The following is a 24,263-nucleotide window of genomic DNA, read 5'->3' as shown; positions in this document are numbered from 1 at the left end:
GTGTGATGTGTCTGAGAGATACAGGGCACAGGTGAGTGTTCGTGTGTGATGTGTCTGAGAGTTACAGGGCACAGGTGAGTGTACATGTGTGATGTGTCTGAGGGATACAGGGTACAGGTGAGTGTACGTGTGTGATGTGTCTGAGGGATACAGGGTACAAGTGAGTGTACGTGTGTGATGTGTCTGAGGGATACAGGGCACAGGTGAGTGTACATGTGTGATGTGTCTAAGGGATACAGGGTACAGGTGAGTGTATGTGTGTGATGTGTCTGAGGGACGCAGGGCACAAGTGAGTGTACGTGTGTGATGTGTCTGAAGGATACAAGGCACAGGTTAGTGTACATGTGTGATGTGTCTGAGGGATACAGGGTACAGGTGAGTGTACGTGTGTGATGTGTCTGAGGGATACAGGGTACAGGTGAGTGTACGTGTGTGATTTGTCTGAGGGATACAGGGTACAGGTAAGTGTACATGTGTGATGTGTCTGAGGGATACAGGGCACAGGTGAGTGTACGTGTGTGATGTGTCTGAGGGATACAGGGTACAGGGGAGTGTATGTGTGTGATGTGTCTGAGGTATACAGGGCACAGGTGAGTGTACGTGTTTGATGTGTCTGAGGGATACAGGGTACAAGTGAGTGTACATGTGTGATGTGTCTGAGGGATACAGGGTACAAGTGAGTGTACATGTGTGATGTGTCTGAGGGATACAGGGCACAGGTGAGTGTACATGTGTGATGTGTCTGAGGGATACAGGGCACAGGTAAGTGTACGTGTGTGATGTGTGTGAGGGATACAAGGCACACGTGAGTGTACATGTGTGATGTGTCTGAGGGATACAGGGCACAGGTAAGTGTACGTGTGTGATGTGTGTGAGGGATACAAGGCACACGTGAGTGTACATGTGTGATGTGTCTGAGGGATACAGGGCACAGGTGAGTGAACATGTGTGATGTGTCTGAGGGATACAGGGCACAGGTGAGTGTACGTGTGTGATGTGTCTGAGGGATACAGGGCACAGATGAGTGTACATGTGTGATGTGTCTGAGAGATATAGGGCAGAGGTCAGTGTATGTGTGTGATGTGTCTGAGGGATACCGGGCAGAGGTCAGTGTATGTGTGTGATGTGTCTGAGGGATGCAGGGTACAGGTGAGTATACATGTGTGATGTGCCTGAGGGATACAGGGCACAGGTGAGTGTACATGTGTGATGTGTCTGAGGCATACAGGGCACAGGTGAGTGTACATGTGTGATGTGCCTGAGGGATACAGGGCACAGGTGAGTGTACATGTGTGATGTGTCTGAGGGATACAGGGTACAGGTGAGTGTACATGTGTGATGTGCCTGAGGGATACAGGGTACAAGTGAGTGTACGTGTGTGATGTGTCTGAGGGATACAGGGCACAGGTGAGTGTACGTGTGTGATGTGTCTGAGGGATACAGGGTACAAGTGAGTGTACGTGTGTGATGTGTCTGAGGGATACAGGGCACAGGTGAGTGTACATGTGTGATGTGTCTGAAGGATTCAGGGCACAGGGGAGTGTACGTGTTTGATGTGTCTGAGGGATACAGGGTACAAGTGAGTGTACATGTGGGATGTGTCTGAGGGATACAGGGTACAAGTGAGTGTATGTGTATGATGTCTGTAAGGGGAACAAGCTAATGTAAGTTAGTGATGTGTCTGAGGAAATCAGGGCCTAGAAAAGTGTATGTGCATCACCTATCCGAAGGTCACATGGCACATGTAAGTGTATTTGTGTGATGTGTCTGAGGGAAGCAGGTCACAGGTAAGTGTATGACATGTCTGAGTGATACAGGGTACAGACAAGTGCAGCTGTGTGATATGTCTCAGGGATGCAGGGTAGAAGTGAGTGTATGCGTGTGATGTGTCTGAGGGACGCAGGTGAGTGTACGTGTGTGATGTGTCTGAGGGACGCAGGGTACAGGTGAGTGTATATGTGTTTCTAAAATTTCCTTGTTCAGTGCTAAAATGTGACCATATTTATTTGATCTATGCAGGTGATGTTAAGACTGAAGTCACAATTAATGCTGAACAGACTAATGATCTGGAAGCTGTGAAGCAGGAAATCAGTTACCATATCCGTACAGGTCAGTGTACATGTGTCTGAGGTATGCATGGACCAAGTGAGTGTACATGTGTAAAGTCTATGAGGGACGCAGGTCACAGGTGAGTGTATGTGTGTTATGTGTCTGGGAGATGCAGGGCACAGGTGAGTGTACATGTGTGATGTGTCTAGGAGATGCAGGGCATAGGTGAGTGTACGTGTGTGATGTGTCTGAGAGATGCAGGGCACAGGTGAGTGTACGTGTGTAATGTGTCTGAGGGATACAGGGCACAGGTGAGTGTACGTGTGTGATGTGTCTGGGAGATGCAGGGCACAGGTGAGTGTATATGTGTGATGTGTCTGAGGGATGCAGGGCACAGGTGAGTGTACATGTGTGATGTGTCTGAGGGATGCAGGGCACAAGTGAGTGTACATGTGTGATATGTCTGAGGGATACAGGGCACAGGTGAGTGTACATGTTTGATGTGTCTGAGGGATGCAGGGCACAGGTGAGTGTACATGTTTGATGTGTCTGAGGGATGCAGGGCACAGGTGAGTGTACATGTGTGATGTGTCTGAGGGATGCAGGGCACAAGTGAGTGTACATGTGTGATGTGTCTGAGGGATACAGGGCACAGGTGAGTGTACATGTGTGATGTGTCTGAGGGATACAGGGCACAGGTGAGTGTACATGTGTGATGTGTCTGAGGGATACAGGGTACAGGTGAGTGTACGTGTGTGATGTGTCTGAGGGATACAGGGTACAGGTGAGTGTACATGTGTGATGTGTCTGAGGGATACAGGGTACAGGTGAGTGTAAATGTGTGATGTGTCTGAGGGATACAGGGTACAGGTGAGTGTAAATGTGTGATGTGTCTGAGGGATACAGGGTACAGGTGAGTGTACATGTGTGATGTGTCTGAGGGATACAGGGCACAGATGAGTGTATGTGTAATGTGCCTGAGGAAGGCAGGGTACAGGTGAGTGTATATGTGTAATATGTCTGAGGGGTGCAGGGTACAGGTGAGTGTATATGTGTAATATGTCTGAGGGATGCAAGGTACAGGTAAGTGTACATTTGTGATATGTATGAGGGGTACATGGCACAAGTGAGTGTATGTGATGTGCCTGAGGGATGCAGCGTCCAAATAAGTGTACTTGTATGATGTGTCTGAGGGGTGTGTGGACCAAGTGAGTGTATGTGTATGACGTGTCTGAGGGAGGCAGGTCACAGGTGAGTGTAATGTATCTGGGATTCAGGGTACAGGTGAGTGTATGTTTGTGTCTAATATTACAACTTCAGCGTTTAGTGCTAAAAAGCTAAAATGTGACCATATTTATATGATCTATGCAGTTGATGTTAAGACTGAAGTCGCACTTAATGCTGAACAAACAAATGATCTGTACGTAAAGAGTCAGCTGGAAGCTGTGAAGCAGGAAATCAGTGACAATATCAGTACAGGTGAGTGCACGTGAGTGATGTGTTTGAGGGATACAGATCACCTGTCCCACTAGGCACAGAGAGGATTTTATTAGGAGAGAGAGAGACTTTTTAGAGCCATCATCTCTTTTCAGTAAAACACACAGTGGAAAATGCCCCTGTTATTTGTAGGTGATTGTGGTATAATTTATGTAGGACTGAAATCCAAGTCTAAATTATTAAAGAAAAAAAACCATAATTTATGCTTACCTGATAAATTCCTTTCTTCTGTAGTGTGATCAGTCCACGGGTCATCATTACTTGTGGGATATTATCTGCTCCCCTACAGGAAGTGCAAGAGGATTCACCCAGCAGAGTTGCTATATAGCTCCTCCCCTCTACGTCACCTCCAGTCATTCGACCAAGGACCAACGAGAAAGGAGAAGCCAAGGGTGTAGTGGTGACTGAAGTATAATTTAAAAAATATTTACCTGCCTTAAAAAACAGGGCGGGCCGTGGACTGATCACACTACAGAAGAAAGGAATTTATCAGGTAAGCATAAATTATATTTTCTTCTGTTAAGTGTGATCAGTCCACGGGTCATCATTACTTGTGGGATACCAATACCAAAGCAAAAGTACACGGATGACGGGAGGGATAGGCAGGCTCTTTATACAGAAGGAACCACTGCCTGAAGAACCTTTCTCCCAAAAATAGCCTCCGAGGAAGCAAAAGTGTCAAATTTGTAAAATTTGGAAAAAGTATGAAGCGAAGACCAAGTTGCAGCCTTGCAAATCTGTTCAACAGAGGCCTCATTCTTAAAGGCCCAAGTGGAAGCCACAGCTCTAGTGGAATGAGCTGTAATTCTTTCAGGAGGCTGCTGTCCAGCAGTCTCATAAGCTAAACGAATTATGCTACGAAGCCAAAAAGAGAGAGAGGTAGCAGAAGCTTTTTGACCTCTCCTCTGACCAGAGTAAACGACAAACAGGGAAGACGTTTGTCGAAAATCTTTAGTTGCCTGTAAATAAAATTTAAGGGCACGAACTACATCCAGATTGTGCAAAAGACGTTCCTTCCTCGAAGAAGGATTTGGGCACAAGGATGGAACAACAATCTCCTGATTGATATTCCTGTTAGTGACTACCTTAGGTAAGAACCCAGGCTTAGTACGCAGAACTACCTTATCCGAGTGAAAAATCAAATAAGGAGAATCACAATGTAAGGCTGATAACTCAGAGACTCTTCGAGCCGAGGAAATAGCCATTAAAAATAGAACTTTCCAAGATAACAACTTTATATCAATGGAATGAAGGGGTTCAAACGGAACACCCTGTAAAACGTTAAGAACAAGGTTTAAACTCCATGGTGGAGCCACAGCTTTAAACACAGGTTTAATCCTGGCCAAAGCCTGACAAAAAGCCTGAACGTCTGGAACTTCTGACAGACGCTTGTGTAACAGAATGGACAGAGCTGAGATCTGTCCCTTTAAGGAACTAGCGGATAACCCCTTTTCTAAACCTTCTTGTAGAAAAGACAATATCCTAGGAATCCTAACCTTACTCCAAGAGTAACCTTTGGATTCGCACCAATATAGGTATTTACGCCATATTTTATGGTAAATCTTTCTGGTAACAGGCTTCCTAGCCTGTATTAAGGTATCAATAACTGACTCAGAAAAACCACGCTTTGATAAGATCAAGCGTTCAATTTCCAAGCAGTCAGCTTCAGAGAAGTTAGATTTTGATGTTTGAAAGGACCCTGAATCAGAAGGTCCTGTTTCAGAGGTAACGACCAAGGTGGACAGAATGACATGTCCACCAGATCTGTATACCAAGTCCTGCGTGGCCATGCAGGCACTATTAGAATCACTGATGCTTTCTCCTGTTTGATTCTGGCAATCAATCGAGGAAGCATCGGGAAAGGTGGAAACACATAAGCCATCCTGAAGGTCCATGGTGCTGTCAAGGCATCTATCAGGACCGCTCCCGGATCCCTGGATCTGGACCCGTAGCGCGGAAGCTTGGCGTTCTGTCGAGACGCCATGAGATCTATCTCTGGTTTGCCCCAACGTCGAAGTATTTGGGCAAAGACCTCTGGATGAAGTTCCCACTCCCCCGGATGAAAAGTCTGACGACTTAAGAAATCCGCCTCCCAGTTCTCCACTCCCGGGATGTGGATTGCAGACAGGTGGCAAGAGTGAGACTCTGCCCAGCGAATTATCTTCGATACTTCCATCATTGCTAGGGAGCTTCTTGTCCCTCCCTGATGGTTGATATAAGCTACAGTCGTGATGTTGTCCGACTGGAACCTGATGAACCCCCGAGTTGCTAACTGGGGCCAAGCCAGAAGAGCATTGAGGACTGCTCTCAATTCCAGAATGTTTATTGGAAGAAGACTCTCCTCCTGATTCCATAGTCCCTGAGCCTTCAGAGAATTCCAGACAGCGCCCCAACCTAGTAGGCTGGCGTCTGTTGTTACAATTGACCAGTCTGGCCTGCTGAATGGCATTCCCCTGGACAGATGTGGCCGATAAAGCCACCATAGAAGAGAATTTCTGGTCTCTTGAATGGAATGAAGGACACGGCATGCATTTAGAAGTTTTGTTAACCTGTCCTCTGTCAGGTAAATCTTCATTTCTACAGAATCTATCAGAGTCCCCAGGAAGGGAACTCTTGTGAGTGGAAAGAGAGAACTTTTCTCTTCGTTCACTTTCCATCCATGCGACCTTAGAAATGCCAATACTATCTCTGTATGAGATTTGGCAGTTTGAAAGCTTGAAGCTTGTATCAGTATGTCGTCTAAGTACGGAGTTACTGAAATTCCTCGCGGTCTTAGTACCGCCAGAAGAGTGCCCAGAACCTTTGTGAAGATTCTTGGAGCCGTAGCCAGTCCGAATGGAAGAGCTACAAACTGGTAATGCCTGTCTAAAAAAGGCAAACCTTAGATACCGGTAATGACTTCTGTGAATCGGTATGTGAAGGTAAGCATCCTTTAAATCCACTGTGGTCAAGTACTGACCCTCTTGGATCATGGTCAAAATTGTTCGAATAGTTTCCATCTTGAACGATGGAAATCTTAGGAATTTGTTTAGGATCTTTAAATCCAAGATTGGCCTGAAGGTTCCCTCTTTTTTGGGAACTACAAACAGTTTTGAGTAAAACCCTTGTCCTTGTTCCAACCGCGGAACTGGATGGATCACTCCCATTAATAAAAGATCTTGTACGCAGCGTAGAAACGCTTCCTTCTTTGTTAGGTTTGTTGACAACCTTGACAGATGAAATCTCCCTCTTGGGGGAGAGGATTTGAAGTGCAGAAGGTATCCCTGAGATATGATCTCTAACGCCCAGGGATCCTGAACATCTCTTGCCCAAGCCTGGGCGAAGAGGGAAAGTCTGCCCCCCACTAGATCCGGTCCCAGATCGGGGGCCCTCAATTCATGCTGTCTTAGGGTCAGCAGCAGGTTTTCTGGCCTGTTTGCCCCTGTTCCAGGACTGGTTAGGTTTCCAGCCTTGTCTGTAGCGAGCAACAGCTCCTTCCTGTTTTGGTGCAGAGGAAGTTGATGCTGCTCCTGCTTTGAAATTACGAAAGGAATGAAAATTGGACTGTCTAGCCTTGGCTTTGGCCTTGTCCTGAGGCAGGGCATGACCTTTACCTCCTGTAATGTCATCAATAATCTCTTTCAAGCCGGGCCCGAATAAGGTCTGCCCTTTGAAAGGAATATTAAGCAATTTAGATTTAGACGTAACATCAGCTGACCAGGATTTTAGCCACAGAGCTCTGCGTGCCTGAATGGCAAATCCTGAATTTTTAGCCGTAAGTTTAGTTAAATGTACTACGGCATCTGAAATAAATGAATTAGCTAACTTAAGGAATTTAAGTTTGTGTGTGATGTCATCTAGTGTGGATGATTGAAGTGTCTCTTCCAGAGACTCAAACCAAAATGCTGCTGCAGCCGTGACAGGCGCAATACATGCAAGAGGTTGCAATATAAACCCTTGTTGAACAAACATTTTCTTAAGGTAACCCTCTAATTTTTTATCCATTGGATCTGAAAAAGCACAGCTATCCTCCACTGGGATAGTGGTACGCTTAGCTAAAGTAGAAACTGCTCCCTCCACCTTAGGGACCATTTGCCATAAGTCCCGTGTGGCGGCGTCTATTGGAAACATTTTTCTGAATATAGGAGGGGGTGAGAAAGGCACACCGGGTCTATCCCACTCCTTAGTAACAATGTCAGTAAGTCTCTTAGGTATAGGAAAAACGTCAGTACTCGTCGGTACCGCAAAATATTTATCCAACCTACACATTTTTTCTGGGATTGCAACTGTGTTACAATCATTCAGAGCCGCTAATACCTCCCCTAGTAACACACGGAGGTTCTCAAGCTTAAATTTAAAATTTGAAATGTCTGAGTCCAGTTTATTTGGATCAGAACCGTCACCCACAGAATGAAGCTCTCCGTCTTCACGTTCTGCAAACTGTGACGCAGTATCAGACATGGCCCTTGCATTATCAGCGCACTCTGTTCTCATCCCAGAGTGATCACGTTTACCTCTTAGTTCTGGTAGTTTAGCCAAAACTTCAGTCATAACAGTAGCCATATCTTGTAATGTGATTTGTAATGGCCGCCCAGATGCACTCGGCGCTACAATATCACGCACCTCCTGAGCGGGAGATGCAGGTACTGACACGTGAGGCGAGTTAGTCGGCATAACTCTCCCCTCGTTGTTTGGTGAAATATGTTCAATTTGTACAGATTGACTATTTTTTAAAGTAGCATCAATACATTTAGTACATAAATTTCTATTGGGCTCCACTTTGGCATTAACACATATAGCACAGAGATATTCCTCTGAATCAGACATGTTTAACACACTAGCAAATAAACAGCAACTTGGAAATACTTTTCAAAGTAATTTACAAATAATATGAAAACGAACTGTGCCTTTAAGAAGCACAGAAAAATATTATAACAGATAAAATAATTAAGTTATAGCATCAATCTTTGTCAAAATATACAGTTTTAGCAAAGGATTGTTCCCCTCAGCAAATGATAACTAACCCAGGCAGCAGAAAAAAATACACAAATAAACGTTTTTTATATCACAGTCAATACCATCAGCACAGCTCTGCTGTAATGATTACTTCCCTCAAAAAAGGCTTTTGAGATCCCTGAACTCTGTAGAGATGAACCGGATCATGCAGGAAGAAAATGAACCTCTGACTGAGTTTTTTCTGATGCGTAGTGAAAGCACCAAAATGGCCCCTCCCCCACACACATAACAGTGAGAGGGATCAGTGAACTGCTCTAATTTAAATCAAAACTATTGCCAAGTGGAAAAAAAGTGCCCAAAATATTTTTTCACCCAGTACCTCAGAGAAAAAAACGTTTTACCTCAATAATTAATTGTCATTTAAAACCTATTGCAAGTCCCTGCAAAATAGGTTAAGTCTATGTATACAGTTTAAAAGCCAGAGAAGTACCATTTCCCAGAAAACTGAAGTGTAAAATATACATACATGACAGCCTGATATCAGCTACATCTACTGCATTCAAGGCTGAGTTTACATTATAACGGTATGGCAGGATTTTCTCATCAATTCCATGTCAGAAAATAATAAACTGCTACATACCTCTTTACAGATTAATCTGCCTGCTGTCCCCTGATCTGAAGTTTACCTCTCCTCAGATGGCCGAGAAACAGCAATATGATCTTAACTACTCCGGCTAAAATCATAGAAAAACTCAGGTAGATTCTTCTTCAAATTCTACCAGAGAAGGAATAACACACTCCGGTGCTATTATAAAATAACAAACTTTTGATTGAAGATATAAAAACTAAATATATCACCATAGTCCTCTCACACATCCTATCTAGTCGTTGGGTGCAAGAGAATGACTGGAGGTGACGTAGAGGGGAGGAGCTATATAGCAACTCTGCTGGGTGAATCCTCTTGCACTTCCTGTAGGGGAGCAGATAATATCCCACAAGTAATGATGACCCGTGGACTGATCACACTTAACAGAAGAAATATATATTTTTGGCTGAACTTTATTACATCCCTTAATTTATCTGACATGTTCTGTCCTATCACTGTTACATTCTCCATTTCTAGCAACACATGCTAACATAATTAGAAATACATAGATAGATCATTGAAATACATAAAATCACTGGGAGGTGAATTATCTCCGGTTTCATAGGTTCATAATTGATCAACTTTGTGTGTGATGTGTCTGAGGGATACAGGGCACAGGTGAGTGTAAGTGTGTTATGTGTCTGAGGTATACAGGGCACAGGTGAGTGTACATGTGTGATGTGTCTGAGGCATACAGGGCACAGGTGAGTGTACATGTGTGATGTATCTGAGGGATACAGGGCAGAGGTGAGTGTACGTGTGTGATGTGTCTGAGGGATACAGGGCACAGGTGAGTGTACATGTGTGATGTGTCTGAGGCATACAGGGCACAGGTGAGTGTACATGTGTGATGTATCTGAGGGATACAGGGCAGAGGTGAGTGTACGTGTGTGATGTGTCTGAGGGATACAGGGCACAGGTGAGTGTACATGTGTGATGTATCTGAGGGATACAGGGCAGAGGTGAGTGTACGTGTGTGATGTGTCTGAGGCATACAGGGCACAGGTGAGTGTACGTGTGTGATGTGTCTGAGGGATACAGGGCACAGGTGAGTGTACGTGTGTGATGTGCCTGAGGGATACAGAGCACAGGTGAGTGTACGTGTGTGATGTGTCTGAGAGATACAGGGCACAGGTGAGTGTTCGTGTGTTATGTGTCTGAGGTATACAGGGCACAGGTGAGTGTACATGTGTGATGTGTCTGAGGCATACAGGGCACAGGTGAGTGTACATGTGTGATGTATCTGAGGGATACAGGGCAGAGGTGAGTGTACGTGTGTGATGTGTCTGAGGGATACAGGGTACAGGTGAGTGTATGTGTGTGATGTGTCTGAGGGATACAGGGCACAGGTGAGTGTACGTGTGTGATGTGTCTGAGGGATACAGGGCACAGGTGAGTGTACGTGTGTGATGTGTCTGAGGGATACAAGGCACAGGTGAGTGTACGTGTGTGATGTGTCTGAGGGATACAGGGCACAGGTGAGTGTACATGTGTGATGTGTCTAAGGGATACAGGGTACAGGTGAGTGTATGTGTGTGATGTGTCTGAGGGACGCAGGGCACAAGTGAGTGTACGTGTGTGATGTGTCTGAAGGATACAAGGCACAGGTTAGTGTACATGTGTGATGTGTCTGAGGGATACAGGGTACAGGGGAGTGTACATGTGTGATGTGTCTGAGGGATACAGGGCACAGGTGAGTGTACGTGTGTGATGTGCCTGAGGGATACAGAGCACAGGTGAGTGTACGTGTGTGATGTGTCTGAGAGATACAGGGCACAGGTGAGTGTTCGTGTGTGATGTGTCTGAGAGATACAGGGCACAGGTGAGTGTACGTGTGTGATGCGTCTGAGGGATACAGGGTACAAGTGAGTGTACATGTGTGATGTGTCTGAGGGATACAGGGCACAGGTGAGTGTAAGTGTGTTTTGTGTCTGAGGTATACAGGGCACAGGTGAGTGTACATGTGTGATGTGTCTGAGGCATACAGGGCACAGGTGAGTGTACATGTGTGATGTATCTGAGGGATACAGGGCAGAGGTGAGTGTACGTGTGTGATGTGTCTGAGGCATACAGGGCACAGGTGAGTGTACGTGTGTGATGTGTCTGAGGGATACAGGGCACAGGTGAGTGTACGTGTGTGATGTGCCTGAGGGATACAGAGCACAGGTGAGTGTACGTGTGTGATGTGTCTGAGAGATACAGGGCACAGGTGAGTGTTCGTGTGTGATGTGTCTGAGAGATACAGGGCACAGGTGAGTGTACGTGTGTGATGTGTCTGAGGGATACAGGGTACAGGTGAGTGTACGTGTGTGATGTGTCTGAGGGATACAGGGTACAAGTGAGTGTACATGTGTGATGTGTCTGAGGGATACAAGGCACAGGTGAGTGTACGTGTGTGATGTGTCTGAGGGATACAGGGTACAAGTGAGTGTACATGTGTGATGTGTCTGAGGGATACAAGGCACAGGTGAGTTTACATGTGTGATGTGTCTGAGGGATACAGGGCACAGGTGAGTTTACATGTGTGATGTGTCTGAGGGATACAGGGCACAGGTGAGTGTACATGTGTGATGTGTCTAAGGGATACAGGGTACAGGTGAGTGTATGTGTGTGATGTGTCTGAGGGACGCAGGGCACAAGTGAGTGTACGTGTGTGATGTGTCTGAAGGATACAAGGCACAGGTTAGTGTACATGTGTGATGTGTCTGAGGGATACAGGGTACAGGTGAGTGTATGTGTGTGATGTGTCTGAGGGATACAGGGCACAGGTGAGTGTACGTGTGTGATGTGTCTGAGGGATACAGGGTACAGGGGAGTGTATGTGTGTGATGTGTCTGAGGTATACAGGGCACAGGTGAGTGTACGTGTGTGATGTGTCTGAGGGATACAGGGTACAAGTGAGTGTATGTGTATGATGTCTGTAAGGGGAACAAGCTAATGTAAGTTAGTTATGTGTCTGAGGAAATCAGGGCCTAGAAAAGTGTATGTGCATCACCTATCCGAAGGTCACATGGCACCTGTAAGTGTATTTGTGTGATGTGTCTGAGGGAAGCAGGTCACAGGTAAGTGTAAGTGAATGGCATGTCTGATTGATACAGGGTACACGTGACTGTATGTGAGTGACATGTCTGAGTGATACAGGGTACAGACAAGTGCAGCTGTGTGATATGTCTCAGGGATGCAGGGTAGAAGTGAGTGTATGCGTGTGATGTCTGATGGACGCAGGTGAGTGTACGTGTGTGATGTGTCTGAGGGACGCAGGTGAGTGTACGTGTGTGATGTGTCTGAGGGACGCAGGGTACAGGTGAGTGTATGTGTGTGTCTAATATTATAATTTCCTTGTTCAGTGCTAAAATGTGACCATATTTATATGATCTATGCAGGTGATGTTAAGACTGAAGTCACAATTAATGCTGAACAGACTAACGATCTGGAAGCTGTGAAGCAGGAAATCAGTTACCATATCCGTACAGGTGAGTGTACATGTGTCTGAGGTATGCATGGACCAAGTGAGTGTACATGTGTAAAGTCTATGAGGGACGCAGGTCACAGGTGAGTGTATGTGTGTGATGTGTCTGGGAGATGCAGGGCACAGGTGAGTGTACATGTGTGATGTGTCTAGGAGATGCAGGGCACAGGTGAGTGTACATGTGTGATGTGTCTGAGGGATGCAGGGCACAGGTGAGTGTACATGTGTGATGTGTCTGAGGGATGCAGGGCACAAGTGAGTGTACATGTGTGATGTGTCTGAGGGATACAGGGTACAGGTGAGTGTACATGTGTGATGTGTCTGAGGGATACAGGGCACAGATGAGTGTATGTGTAATGTGCCTGAGGGAGGCAGGGTACAGGTGAGTGTATATGTGTAATATGTCTGAGGGGTGCAGGGTACAGGTGAGTGCATGTGTGTAATGTGTCTGAGGGATGCAAGGTACAGGTAAGTGTACATTTGTGATATGTATGAGGGGTACATGACACAAGTGAGTGTATGTGATGTGCCTGAGGGATGCAGCGTCCAAATAAGTGTACTTGTATGATGTGTCTGAGGGGTGTGTGGACCAAGTGAGTGTATGTGTGTGACGTGTCTGAGGGAGGCAGGTCACAGGTGAGTGTAATGTATCTGGGATTCAGGGTACAGGTGAGTGTATGTTTGTGTCTAATATTACAACTTCAGCGTTTAGTGCTAAAAAGCTAAAATGTGACCATATTTATATGATCTATGCAGTTGATGTTAAGACTGAAGTCGCACTTAATGCTGAACAAACAAATGATCTGTACGTAAAGAGTCAGCTGGAAGCTGTGAAGCAGGAAATCAGTGACAATATCAGTACAGGTGAGTGCACGTGAGTGATGTGTTTGAGGGATACAGATCACCTGCCCCACTAGGCACAGAGAGGATTTTGTTAGGAGATAGAGAGACTTTTTAGAGCCATCATCTCTTTTCAGTAAAATACACAGTGGAAAATGCCCCTGTTATTTGTAGGTGATTGTGGTATAATTTATGTAGGACTGAAATCCAAGTCTAAATTATTAAAGAAAAAAAATATATTTCTCCAACATAGGTGTGTCCGGTCCACGGCGTCATCCTTACTTGTGGGACATTCTCCTCCCCAACAGGAAATGGCAAAGAGCCCAGCAAAGCCGGTCACACGATCCCTCCTAGGCTCCGCCCACCCCAGTCATTCTCTTTGCCGTTGTACAGGCAACATCTCCACGGAGATGGCTTAGAGTTTTTTAGTGTTTAACTGTAGTTTTTATTATTCAATCAAGAGTTTGTTATTTTAAAATAGTGCTGGTATGTACTATTTACTCAGAAACAGAAAAGAGATGAAGATTTCTGTTTGTATGAGGAAAATGATTTTAGCAACCGTCACTAAAATCCATGGCTGTTCCACACAGGACTGTTGAGAGCAATTAACTTCAGTTGGGGGAACAGTGTGCAGTCTCTTGCTGCTTGAGGTATGACACATTCTAACAAGACGATGTAATGCTGGAAGCTGTCATTTTCCCTATGGGATCCGGTAAGCCATGTTTATTACGATCGTAAATAAGGGCTTCAAAAAGGGCTTATTAAGACTGTAGACTCTTTCTGGGCTAAATCGATTCATTATTAACACATATTTAGCCTTGAGGAATCATTTTATCTGGGTATTTTGATATATAATATCGGCAGGCACTGTTTTAGACACCTTATTCTTTAGGGGCTTTCCCAAAGCATAGGCAGAGCCTCATTTTCGCGCCGGTGTTGCGCACTTGTTTTTGAGAGGCATGGCATGCAGTCGCATGTGAGAGGAGCTCTGATACTTAGAAAAGACTTTCTGAAGGCGTCATTTGGTATCGTATTCCCCTTGGGGCTTGGTTGGGTCTCAGCAAAGCAGATACCAGGGACTGTAAAGGGGTTAAAGTTAAAAACGGCTCCGGTTCCGTTATTTTAAGAGTTAAAGCTTCCAAATTTGGTGTGCAATACTTTTAAGGCTTTAAGACACTGTGGTGAAAATTTGGTGAATTTTGAACAATTCCTTCATGTTTTTTCGCAATTGCAGTAATAAAGTGTGTTCAGTTTAAAATTTAAAGTGACAGAATTCCTATTCATTTAAATAAATGTGATTTATGTGACAATGACAATGATGCCCAAGATGATTCCTCAAGTGAGGGGAGTAAGCATGGTACTGCATCATTCCCTCCTTCGTCTACACGAGTCTTGCCCACTCAGGAGGCCCCTAGTACATCTAGCGCGCCAATACTCCTTACTATGCAACAATTAACGGCTGTAATGGATAATTCTGTCAAAAACATTTTAGCCAAAATGAACCCTTATCAGCGTAAGCGCGACTGCTCTGTTTTAGATACTGAAGAGCATGACGACGCTGATAATAATATTTCTGAAGGGCCCCTAACCCAGTCTGATGGGGCCAGGGAGGTTTTGTCTGAGGGAGAAATTACTGATTCAGGGAACATTTCTCAACAAGCTGAACCTGATGTGATTGCATTTAAATTTAAGTTGGAACATCTCCGCATTCTGCTTAAGGAGGTATTATCCACTCTGGATGATTGTGACAAGTTGGTCATCCCAGAGAAACTATGTAAAATGGACAAGTTCCTAGAGGTGCCGGGGCCCCCAGAAGCTTTTCCTATACCCAAGCGGGTGGCGGACATTGTGAATAAAGAATGGGAAAGGCCCGGTATTCCTTTCGTCCCTCCCCCCATATTTAAAAAATTGTTTCCTATGGTCGACCCCAGAAAGGACTTATGGCAGACAGTCCCCAAGGTCGAGGGAGCGGTTTCCACTTTAAACAAACGCACCACTATACCCATAGAGGATAGTTGTGCTTTCAAAGATCCTATGGATAAAAAATTAGAAGGTTTGCTTAAAAAGATTTTTGTTCAGCAGGGTTACCTTCTACAACCAATTTCATGCATTGTCCCTGTCGCTACAGCCGCATGTTTCTGGTTCGATGAGCTGATAAAGGCGGTCGATAGGGATTCTTCTCCTTATGAGGAGATTATGGACAGAATCAATGCTCTTAAATTGGCTAATTCTTTCACCCTAGACGCCACTTTGCAATTGGCTAGGTTAGCGGCTAAGAATTCTGGGTTTGCTATTGTGGCGCGCAGAGCGCTTTGGTTGAAATCTTGGTCGGCTGATGCGTCTTCCAAGAACAAGCTACTTAACATTCCTTTCAAGGGGAAAACGCTGTTTGGCCCTGACTTGAAAGAGATTATCTCTGATATCACTGGGGGTAAGGGCCACGCCCTTCCTCAGGATCGGCCTTTCAAGGCAAAAAAATAAACCTAATTTTCGTCCCTTTCGTAGAAACGGACCAGCCCAAAGTGCTACGTCCTCTAAGCAAGAGGGTACTACTTCTCAAGCCAAGCCAGCTTGGAGACCAATGCAAGGCTGGAACAAGGGTAAGCAGGCCAAGAAACCTGCCACTGCTACCAAGACAGCATGAAATGTTGGCCCCCGATCCGGGACCGGATCTGGTGGGGGGCAGACTCTCTCTCTTCGCTCAGGCTTGGGCAAGAGATGTTCTGGATCCTTGGGCGCTAGAAATAGTCTCCCAAGGTTATCTTCTGGAATTCAAGGGACTTCCCCCAAGGGGGAGGTTCCACAGGTCTCAGTTGTCTTCAGACCACATAAAAAGACAGGCATTCTTACATTGTGTAGAAGACCTGTTAAAAATGGGAGTGATTCATCCTGTTCCATTAAGAGAACAAGGGATGGGATTCTACTCCAATCTGTTCATAGTTCCCAAAAAAGAGGGAACGTTCAGACCAATCTTAGATCTCAAGATCTTAAACAAGTTTCTCAAGGTTCCATCGTTCAAGATGGAAACCATTCGAACTATTCTTCCTTCCATCCAGGAAGGTCAATTCATGACCACGGTGGATTTAAAGGATGCGTATCTACATATTCCTATCCACAAGGAACATCATCGGTTCCTGAGGTTCGCATTCCTGGACAAACATTACCAGTTCGTGGCGCTTCCTTTCGGATTAGCCACTGCTCCAAGGATTTTCACAAAGGTACTAGGGTCCCTTCTAGCTGTGCTAAGACCAAGGGGCATTGCTGTAGTACCTTACTTGGACGACATTCTAATTCAAGCGTCGTCCCTTCCTCAAGCAAAGGCTCACACGGACATTGTCCTGGCCTTTCTCAGATCTCACGGATGGAAAGTGAACGTGGAAAAGAGTTCTCTATCTCCGTCAACAAGGGTTCCCTTCTTGGGAACAATAATAGACTCCTTAGAAATGAGGATTTTTCTGACAGAGGCCAGAAAAACAAAACTTCTAGACTCTTGTCGGATACTTCATTCCGTTCCTCTTCCTTCCATAGCTCAGTGCATGGAAGTGATCGGGTTGATGGTAGCGGCAATGGACATAGTTCCTTTTGCGCGCATTCATCTAAGACCATTACAACTGTGCATGCTCAGTCAGTGGAATGGGGACTATACAGACTTGTCTCCGAAGATACAAGTAAATCAGAGGACCAGAGACTCACTCCGTTGGTGGCTGTCCCTGGACACCCTGTCACGAGGGATGACATTCCGCAGACCAGAGTGGGTCATTGTCACGACCGACGCCAGTCTGATGGGCTGGGGCGCGGTCTGGGGATCCCTGAAAGCTCAGGGTCTTTGGTCTCGGGAAGAATCTCTGTTACCGATAAATATTCTGGAACTGAGAGCGATATTCAATGCTCTCAAGGCTTGGCCTCAGCTAGCGAGGGCCAAGTTCATACGGTTTCAATCAGACAACATGACAACTGTTGCGTACATCAACCATCAGGGGGGAACAAGGAGTTCCCTGGCGATGGAAGAAGTGACCAAAATCATTCTATGGGCGGAGTCTCACTCCTGCCACCTGTCTGCTATCCACATCCCAGGAGTGGAAAATTGGGAAGCGGATTTTCTGAGTCGTCAGACATTGCATCCGGGGGAGTGGGAACTCCATCCGGAAATCTTTGCCCAAGTCACTCAGCTGTGGGGCATTCCAGACGTGGATCTGATGGCCTCTCGTCAGAACTGCAAAGTTCCTTGCTACGGGTCCAGATCCAGGGATCCCAAGGCGGCTCTAGTGGATGCACTAGTAGCACCTTGGACCTTCAAACTAGCTTATGTGTTCCCGCCGTTTCCTCTCATCCCCAGGCTGGTAGCCAGGATCAATCAGGAGAGGGCGTCGGTGATCTTGATAGCTCCTGCGTGGCCACGCAGGACTTGGTATGCAGATCTGGTGAATATGTCATCGGCTCCACCTTGGAAGCTACCTTTGAGACGAGACCTTCTTGTTCAGGGTCCGTTCGAACATCCGAATCTGGTTTCACTCCAGCTGACTGCTTGGAGATTGAACGCTTGATCTTATCGAAGCGAGGGTTCTCAGATTCTGTTATCGATACTCTTGTTCAGGCCAGAAAGCCTGTAACTAGAAAGATTTACCACAAAATTTGGAAAAAATATATCTGTTGGTGTGAATCTAAAGGATTCCCTTGGGACAAGGTTAAGATTCCTAGGATTCTATCCTTCCTTCAAGAAGGATTGGAAAAAGGATTATCTGCAAGTTCCCTGAAGGGACAGATTTCTGCCTTGTCTGTGTTACTTCACAAAAAGCTGGCAGCTGTGCCAGATGTTCAAGCCTTTGTTCAGGCTCTGGTTAGAATTTAGCCTGTTTACAAACCTTTGACTCCTCCTTGGAGTCTCAATTTAGTTCTTTCAGTTCTTCAGGGGGTTCCGTTTGAACCCTTACATTCCGTTGATATTAAGTTATTATCTTGGAAAGTTTTGTTTTTAGTTGCAATTTCTTCTGCTAGAAGAGTTTCAGAATTATCTGCTCTGCAGTGTTCTCCTCCTTATCTGGTGTTCCATGCAGATAAGGTGGTTTTACGTACTAAACCTGGTTTTCTTCCAAAAGTTGTTTCTAACAAAAACATTAACCAGGAGATTATCGTACCTTCTCTGTGTCCGAAACCAGTTTCAAAGAAGGAACGTTTGTTGCACAATTTGGATGTTGTTCGCGCTCTAAAATTCTATTTAGATGCTACAAAGGATTTTAGACAAACATCTTCCTTGTTTGTTGTTTATTCCGGTAAAAGGAGAGGTCAAAAAGCAACTTCTACCTCTCTCTCTTTTTGGATTAAAAGCATCATCGGATTGGCTTACGAGACTGCCGGGCGGCAGCCTCCCGAAAGAATCACAGCTCATTCCACTAGGGCTGTGGCTTCCACATGGGCCTTCAAGAACGAGGCTTCTGTTGATCAGATATGTAGGGCAGCGACTTGGTCTTCACTGCACACTTTTACCAAATTTTACAAGTTTGATACTTTTGCTTCTTCTGAGGCTATTTTTGGGAGAAAGGTTTTGCAAGCCGTGGTGCCTTCCATTTAGGTGACCTGATTTGCTCCCTCCCTTCATCCGTGTCCTAAAGCTTTGGTATTGGTTCCCACAAGTAAGGATGACGCCGTGGACCGGACACACCTATGTTGGAGAAAACAGAATTTATGTTTACCTGATAAATTACTTTCTCCAACGGTGTGTCCGGTCCACGGCCCGCCCTGGTTTTTTTAATCAGGTCTGATAATTTATTTTCTTTAACTACAGTCACCACGGTACCATATGGTTTCTCCTATGCAAATATTCCTCCTTAACGTCGGTCGAATGACTGGGGTGGGCGGAGCCTAGGAGGGATCGTGTGACCGGCTTTGCTGGGCTCTTTGCCATTTCCTGTTGGGGAGGAGAATGTCCCACAAGTAAGGATGACGCCGTGGACCGGACACACCGTTGGAGAAAGTAATTTATCAGGTAAACATAAATTCTGTTATTTTTGGCTGAACTTTATTACATCCCTTACTTTATCTGACATGTTCTGTCCTATCACTGTTACATTCTCCCTTTCTAGCAACACATGCTAACATAATTAGAAATACATAGATAGATCATTGAAATACATAAAATGACTGGGAGGTGAATTATCTCCGGTTTCATAGGTTCATAATTGATCAACTTTTCAGCTGTAGTTTTTGAAGGAGAAAAATGATCACCTTAATAATAACAACTTAATAGTTTTATTGAACTAAAAGAATAACATTATTTCTTTCATGTAATTAGCAAGAGTCCATGAGCTAGTGACGTATGGGATATACATTCCTACCAGGAGGGGCAAAGTTTCCCAAACCTCAAAATGCCTATAAATACACCCCTCACCACACCCACAAATCAGTTTTACAAACTTTGCCTCCTGTGGAGGTGGTGAAGTAAGTTTGTGCTAGATTCTACGTTGATATGCGCTCCGCAGCAGGTTGGAGCCCGGTTTTCCTCTCAGAGTGCAGTGAATGTCAGAGGGATGTGAAGAGAGTATTGCCTATTTGAATTCAATGATCTCCTTCTACGGGGTCTATTTCATAGGTTCTCTGTTATCGGTCGTAGAGATTCATCTCTTACCTCCCTTTTCAGATCGACGATATACTCTTATATACCATTACCTCTACTGATTCTCGTTTCTGTACTGGTTTGGCTTTCTACTACATGTAGATGAGTGTCCTGGGGTAAGTAAGTCTTATTTTCTGTGACACTCTAAGCTATGGTTGGGCACTTTTATATAAAGTTCTAAATATATGTGTTTAAACATTTATTTGCCTTGATTCAGGATGTTCAACGTTCCTTATTTTCAGACAGTCTGTTTCATATTTGGGATAATGCATATGAATAATTAAATTTTTTCTTACCTTAAAATTTGACTTTTTCTTTCATGTAATTAGCAAGAGTCCATGAGCTAGTGACGTATGGGATATACATTCCTACCAGGAGGGGCAAAGTTTCCCAAACCTTAAAATGCCTATAAATACACCCCTCACCACACCCACAATTCAGTTTTTACAAACTTTGCCTCCGATGGAGGTGGTGAAGTAAGTTTGTGCTAGATTCTACGTTGATATGCGCTCCGCAGCAAGTTGGAGCCCGGTTTTCCTCTCAGCGTGCAGTGAATGTCAGAGGGATGTGAGGAGAGTATTGCCTATTTGAATGCAGTGATCTCCTTCTACGGGGTCTATTTCATAGGTTCTCTGTTATCGGTCGTAGAGATTCATCTCTTACCTCCCTTTTCAGATCGACGATATACTCTTATATATACCATTACCTCTGCTGATTCTCGTTTCAGTACTGGTTTGGCTTTCTACAAACATGTAGATGAGTGTCCTGGGGTAAGTAAATCTTATTTTCTGTGACATTCTAAGCTATGGTTGGGCACTTTGTTTATAAAGATATATGTATTCAAACATTTATTTGCCTGACTCAGAATGTTCAACTTTCCTTATTTTTCAGACAGTCAGTTTCTATATTGGGATAATGCATTTGAATTAATCATTTTTTCTTACCTTCAAAATTTGACTCTTTTTTCCCTGTGGGCTGTTAGGCTCGCGGGGGCTGAAAATGCTTCATTTTATTGCGTCATTCTTGGCGCGGACTTTTTTGGCGCAAAAATCTTTTCCGTTTCCGGCGTCATACGTGTCGCCGGAAGTTGCGTCATTTTTTGACGTTATTTTGCGCCAAAAATGTCGGCGTTCCGGATGTGGCGTCATTTTTGGCGCCAAAAGCATTTAGGCGCCAAATAATGTGGGCGTCTTATTTGGCGCTAAAAAATAAGGGCGTCGCTTTTGTCTCCACATTATTTAAGTCTTATTTTTTCATTGCTTCTGGTTGCTAGAAGCTTGTTCTTTGGCATTTTTTCCATTCCTGAAACTGTCATTTAAGGAATTTGATCAATTTTGCTTTATATGTTGTTTTTTCTCTTACATATTGCAAGATGTCTCACGTTGCATCTGAGTCAGAAGATACTACAGGAAAATCGCTGTCTAGTGCTGGAGCTACCAAGCAGATAAAAATATATTTGAACAGGAGCGCTGTAGCTAAAGGTGAATGTGAAACAAATTAAAACAGGTGATAGATTCCCAAAAATACGTGTTAAAACATCAATGCTGATAAATTAAAAACAAGTGGTGAATTCCAAAAAATACGTTTCAAAACATCAATGTTGGTAAATATTAATAGTGACAAATACTTAGTGCAAAAATCATTCGTGCATATTATGAATAATCAAAAAAGGGCTTGGTGCAGCAAAATAAACTAAAATGAATTAAACAGTGACAAGTTAAGTGTGGTTTGCAAGGCTCTGCCTAAAAATATTTAATGTAACATATAAAATTACAGAATAAAACACATATACTAAAAACGGACGTCTCCGTATCAAACAAATTATGCCAATACACCGATTTTTTCAAAATGTGTCTCCTTATGGCTAGAAATGGGATAAAGCAGTCCCGGTAACAGTTATTATGTGGATAGATGATGCAGGCTTACCCCCAAACAGTTGCGGCTTTTTGATGAAGCAAACAATGAAATTACCGCCGTGGCGGAAGTGACGTCACTTAAGGGGGCGCTGGCCCGACTGAGCACTCCGATTGGTTTCTATTACGGTCGCTCTCAGGTTGCAGCTGCTTAGTTCACAGTGGCAAGGTATCCGCTCTTTATGTGCTCAAATGCACGCAGGATACTGACAACGGTAGTTTTGTGCTGAATGCGACTGTTTAGAGTAGATGCAAAAGTTCCATTTATAACCTTCAATAAGGCTTAATAATGTTGGTACACAAGCAAGTACCAGGAGGATGCCAAATTCTTTTAAAAGTTCCACAGATGACAAGCTGTATCAATCTGTAACAGCAACTGATAGCTGTGAGATGCTTCTCAAAATCAGAAGTGGGCAACAAACATCAACGCGTTTCTCCCTCTGCAGGGCTTTCTCAAGAGAAGTTCTTGAGAAAGCCCTGCAGAGGGAGAAACGCGTTGATGTTTGTTGCCCACTTCTGATTTTGAGAAGCATCTCACAGCTATCAGTTGCTGTTACAGATTGATACAGCTTGTCATCTGTGGAACTTTTAAAAGAATTTGGCATCCTCCTGGTACTTGCTTGTGTACCAACATTATTAAGCCTTATTGAAGGTTATAAATGGAACTTTTGCATCTACTCTAAACAGTCGCATTCAGCACAAAACTACCGTTGTCAGTATCCTGCGTGCATTTGAGCACATAAAGAGCGGATACCTTGCCACTGTGAACTAAGCAGCTGCAACCTGAGAGCGACCGTAATAGAAACCAATCGGAGTGCTCAGTCGGGCCAGCGCCCCCTTAAGTGACGTCACTTCCGCCACGGCGGTAATTTCATCGTTTGCTTCATCAAAAAGCCGCAACTGTTTGGGGGTAAGCCTGCATCATCTATCCACATAATAACTGTTACCGGGACTGCTTTATCCCATTTCTGGCCATAAGGAGACACATTTTGAAAAAATCGGTGTATTGGCATAATTTGTTTGATACGGAGACGTCCGTTTTTAGTATATGTGTTTTATTCTGTAATTTTATATGTTACATTAAATATTTTTAGGCAGAGCCTTGCAAACCACACTTAACTTGTCACTGTTTAATTCATTTTAGTTTATTTTGCTGCACCAAGCCCTTTTTTGATTATTCATAATATGCACGAATGATTTTTGCACTAAGTATTTGTCACTATTAATATTTACCAACATTGATGTTTTGAAACGTATTTTTTGGAATTCACCACTTGTTTTTAATTTATCAGCATTGATGTTTTAACACGTATTTTTGGGAATCTATCACCTGTTTTAATTTGTTTCACATTCACCTTTAGCTACAGCGCTCCTGTTCAAATATATTTCTTTCATGTAATTAACAAGAGTCCATGAGCTAGTGACGTATGGGATATACATTCCTACCAGGAGGGGCAAAGTTTCCCAAACCTTAAAATGCCTATAAATACACCCCTCACCACACCCACAAATCAGTTTTACAAACTTTGCCTCCAAGGGAGGTGGTGAAGTAAGTTTGTGCTAGATTCTACGTTGATATGCGCTCCGCAGCAAGTTGGAGCCCGGTTTTCCTCTCAGCGTGCAGTGAATGTCAGAGGGATGTGAAGAGAGTATTGCCTATTGAATGCAGTGATCTCCTTCTACGGGGTCTATTTCATAAGGTTCTCTGTTATCGGTCGTAGAGATTCATCTCTTACCTCCCTTTTCAGATCGACGATATACTCTTATATTTACCATTTCCTCTACTGATTCTCGTTTCAGTACTGGTTTGGCTTTCTACAAACATGTAGATGAGTGTCCTGGGGTAAGTAAGTCTTATTTTCTGTGACACTCTAAGCTATGGTTGGGCACTTTATTTATAAAGTTCTAAATATATGTATTCAAACATTTATTTGCCTTGACTCAGAATGTTCAACTTTCCTTATTTCCAGACAGTCAGTTTCATATTTGGGATTATGCTTTAAATTATCATATTTTTTCTTACCTCAAAAAATTTGACTTTTTTTCCTGTGGGCTGTTAGGCTCGCGGGGGCTGAAAATGCTTCATTTTATTGCGTCATTCTTGGCGCGGACTTTTTTGGCGCAAAAATTCATTTCCGTTTCCGGCGTCATACGTGTCGCCGGAAGTTGCGTCATTTTTGACGTTATTTTGCGCCAAAAATGTCGGCGTTCCGGATGTGGCGTCATTTTTGGCGCCAAAAGCATTTAGGCGCCAAATAATGTGGGCGTCTTATTTGGCGCCAAAAAATATGGGCGTCATTTTTG

At 44.2% G+C, this 24,263-nt stretch overlaps 1 protein-coding gene across 1 annotated transcript in view; it reads left to right on the top strand.

Moving 5' to 3' along the window:
- Positions 1-24,263, top strand: part of LOC128657192 (zinc finger protein 432-like) — a 219,487-nt gene that overhangs the window by 165,939 nt on the left and 29,285 nt on the right. The window contains exons 11-14 of the mRNA XM_053711443.1: positions 2,020-2,109; positions 3,421-3,528; positions 12,511-12,600; positions 13,353-13,460. Coding sequence (XP_053567418.1) covers positions 2,020-2,109; positions 3,421-3,528; positions 12,511-12,600; positions 13,353-13,460 — 396 coding nt within the window. The remainder of the gene's footprint in view (positions 1-2,019; positions 2,110-3,420; positions 3,529-12,510; positions 12,601-13,352; positions 13,461-24,263) is intronic.

Source organism: Bombina bombina, chromosome 4 (assembly GCF_027579735.1).
Source record: "Bombina bombina isolate aBomBom1 chromosome 4, aBomBom1.pri, whole genome shotgun sequence".
Classification (NCBI taxonomy): domain Eukaryota; kingdom Metazoa; phylum Chordata; class Amphibia; order Anura; family Bombinatoridae; genus Bombina; species Bombina bombina.
Note: the sequence above shows the minus strand (reverse complement) of the source record. Positions and strands in the feature narration are given on the sequence as shown.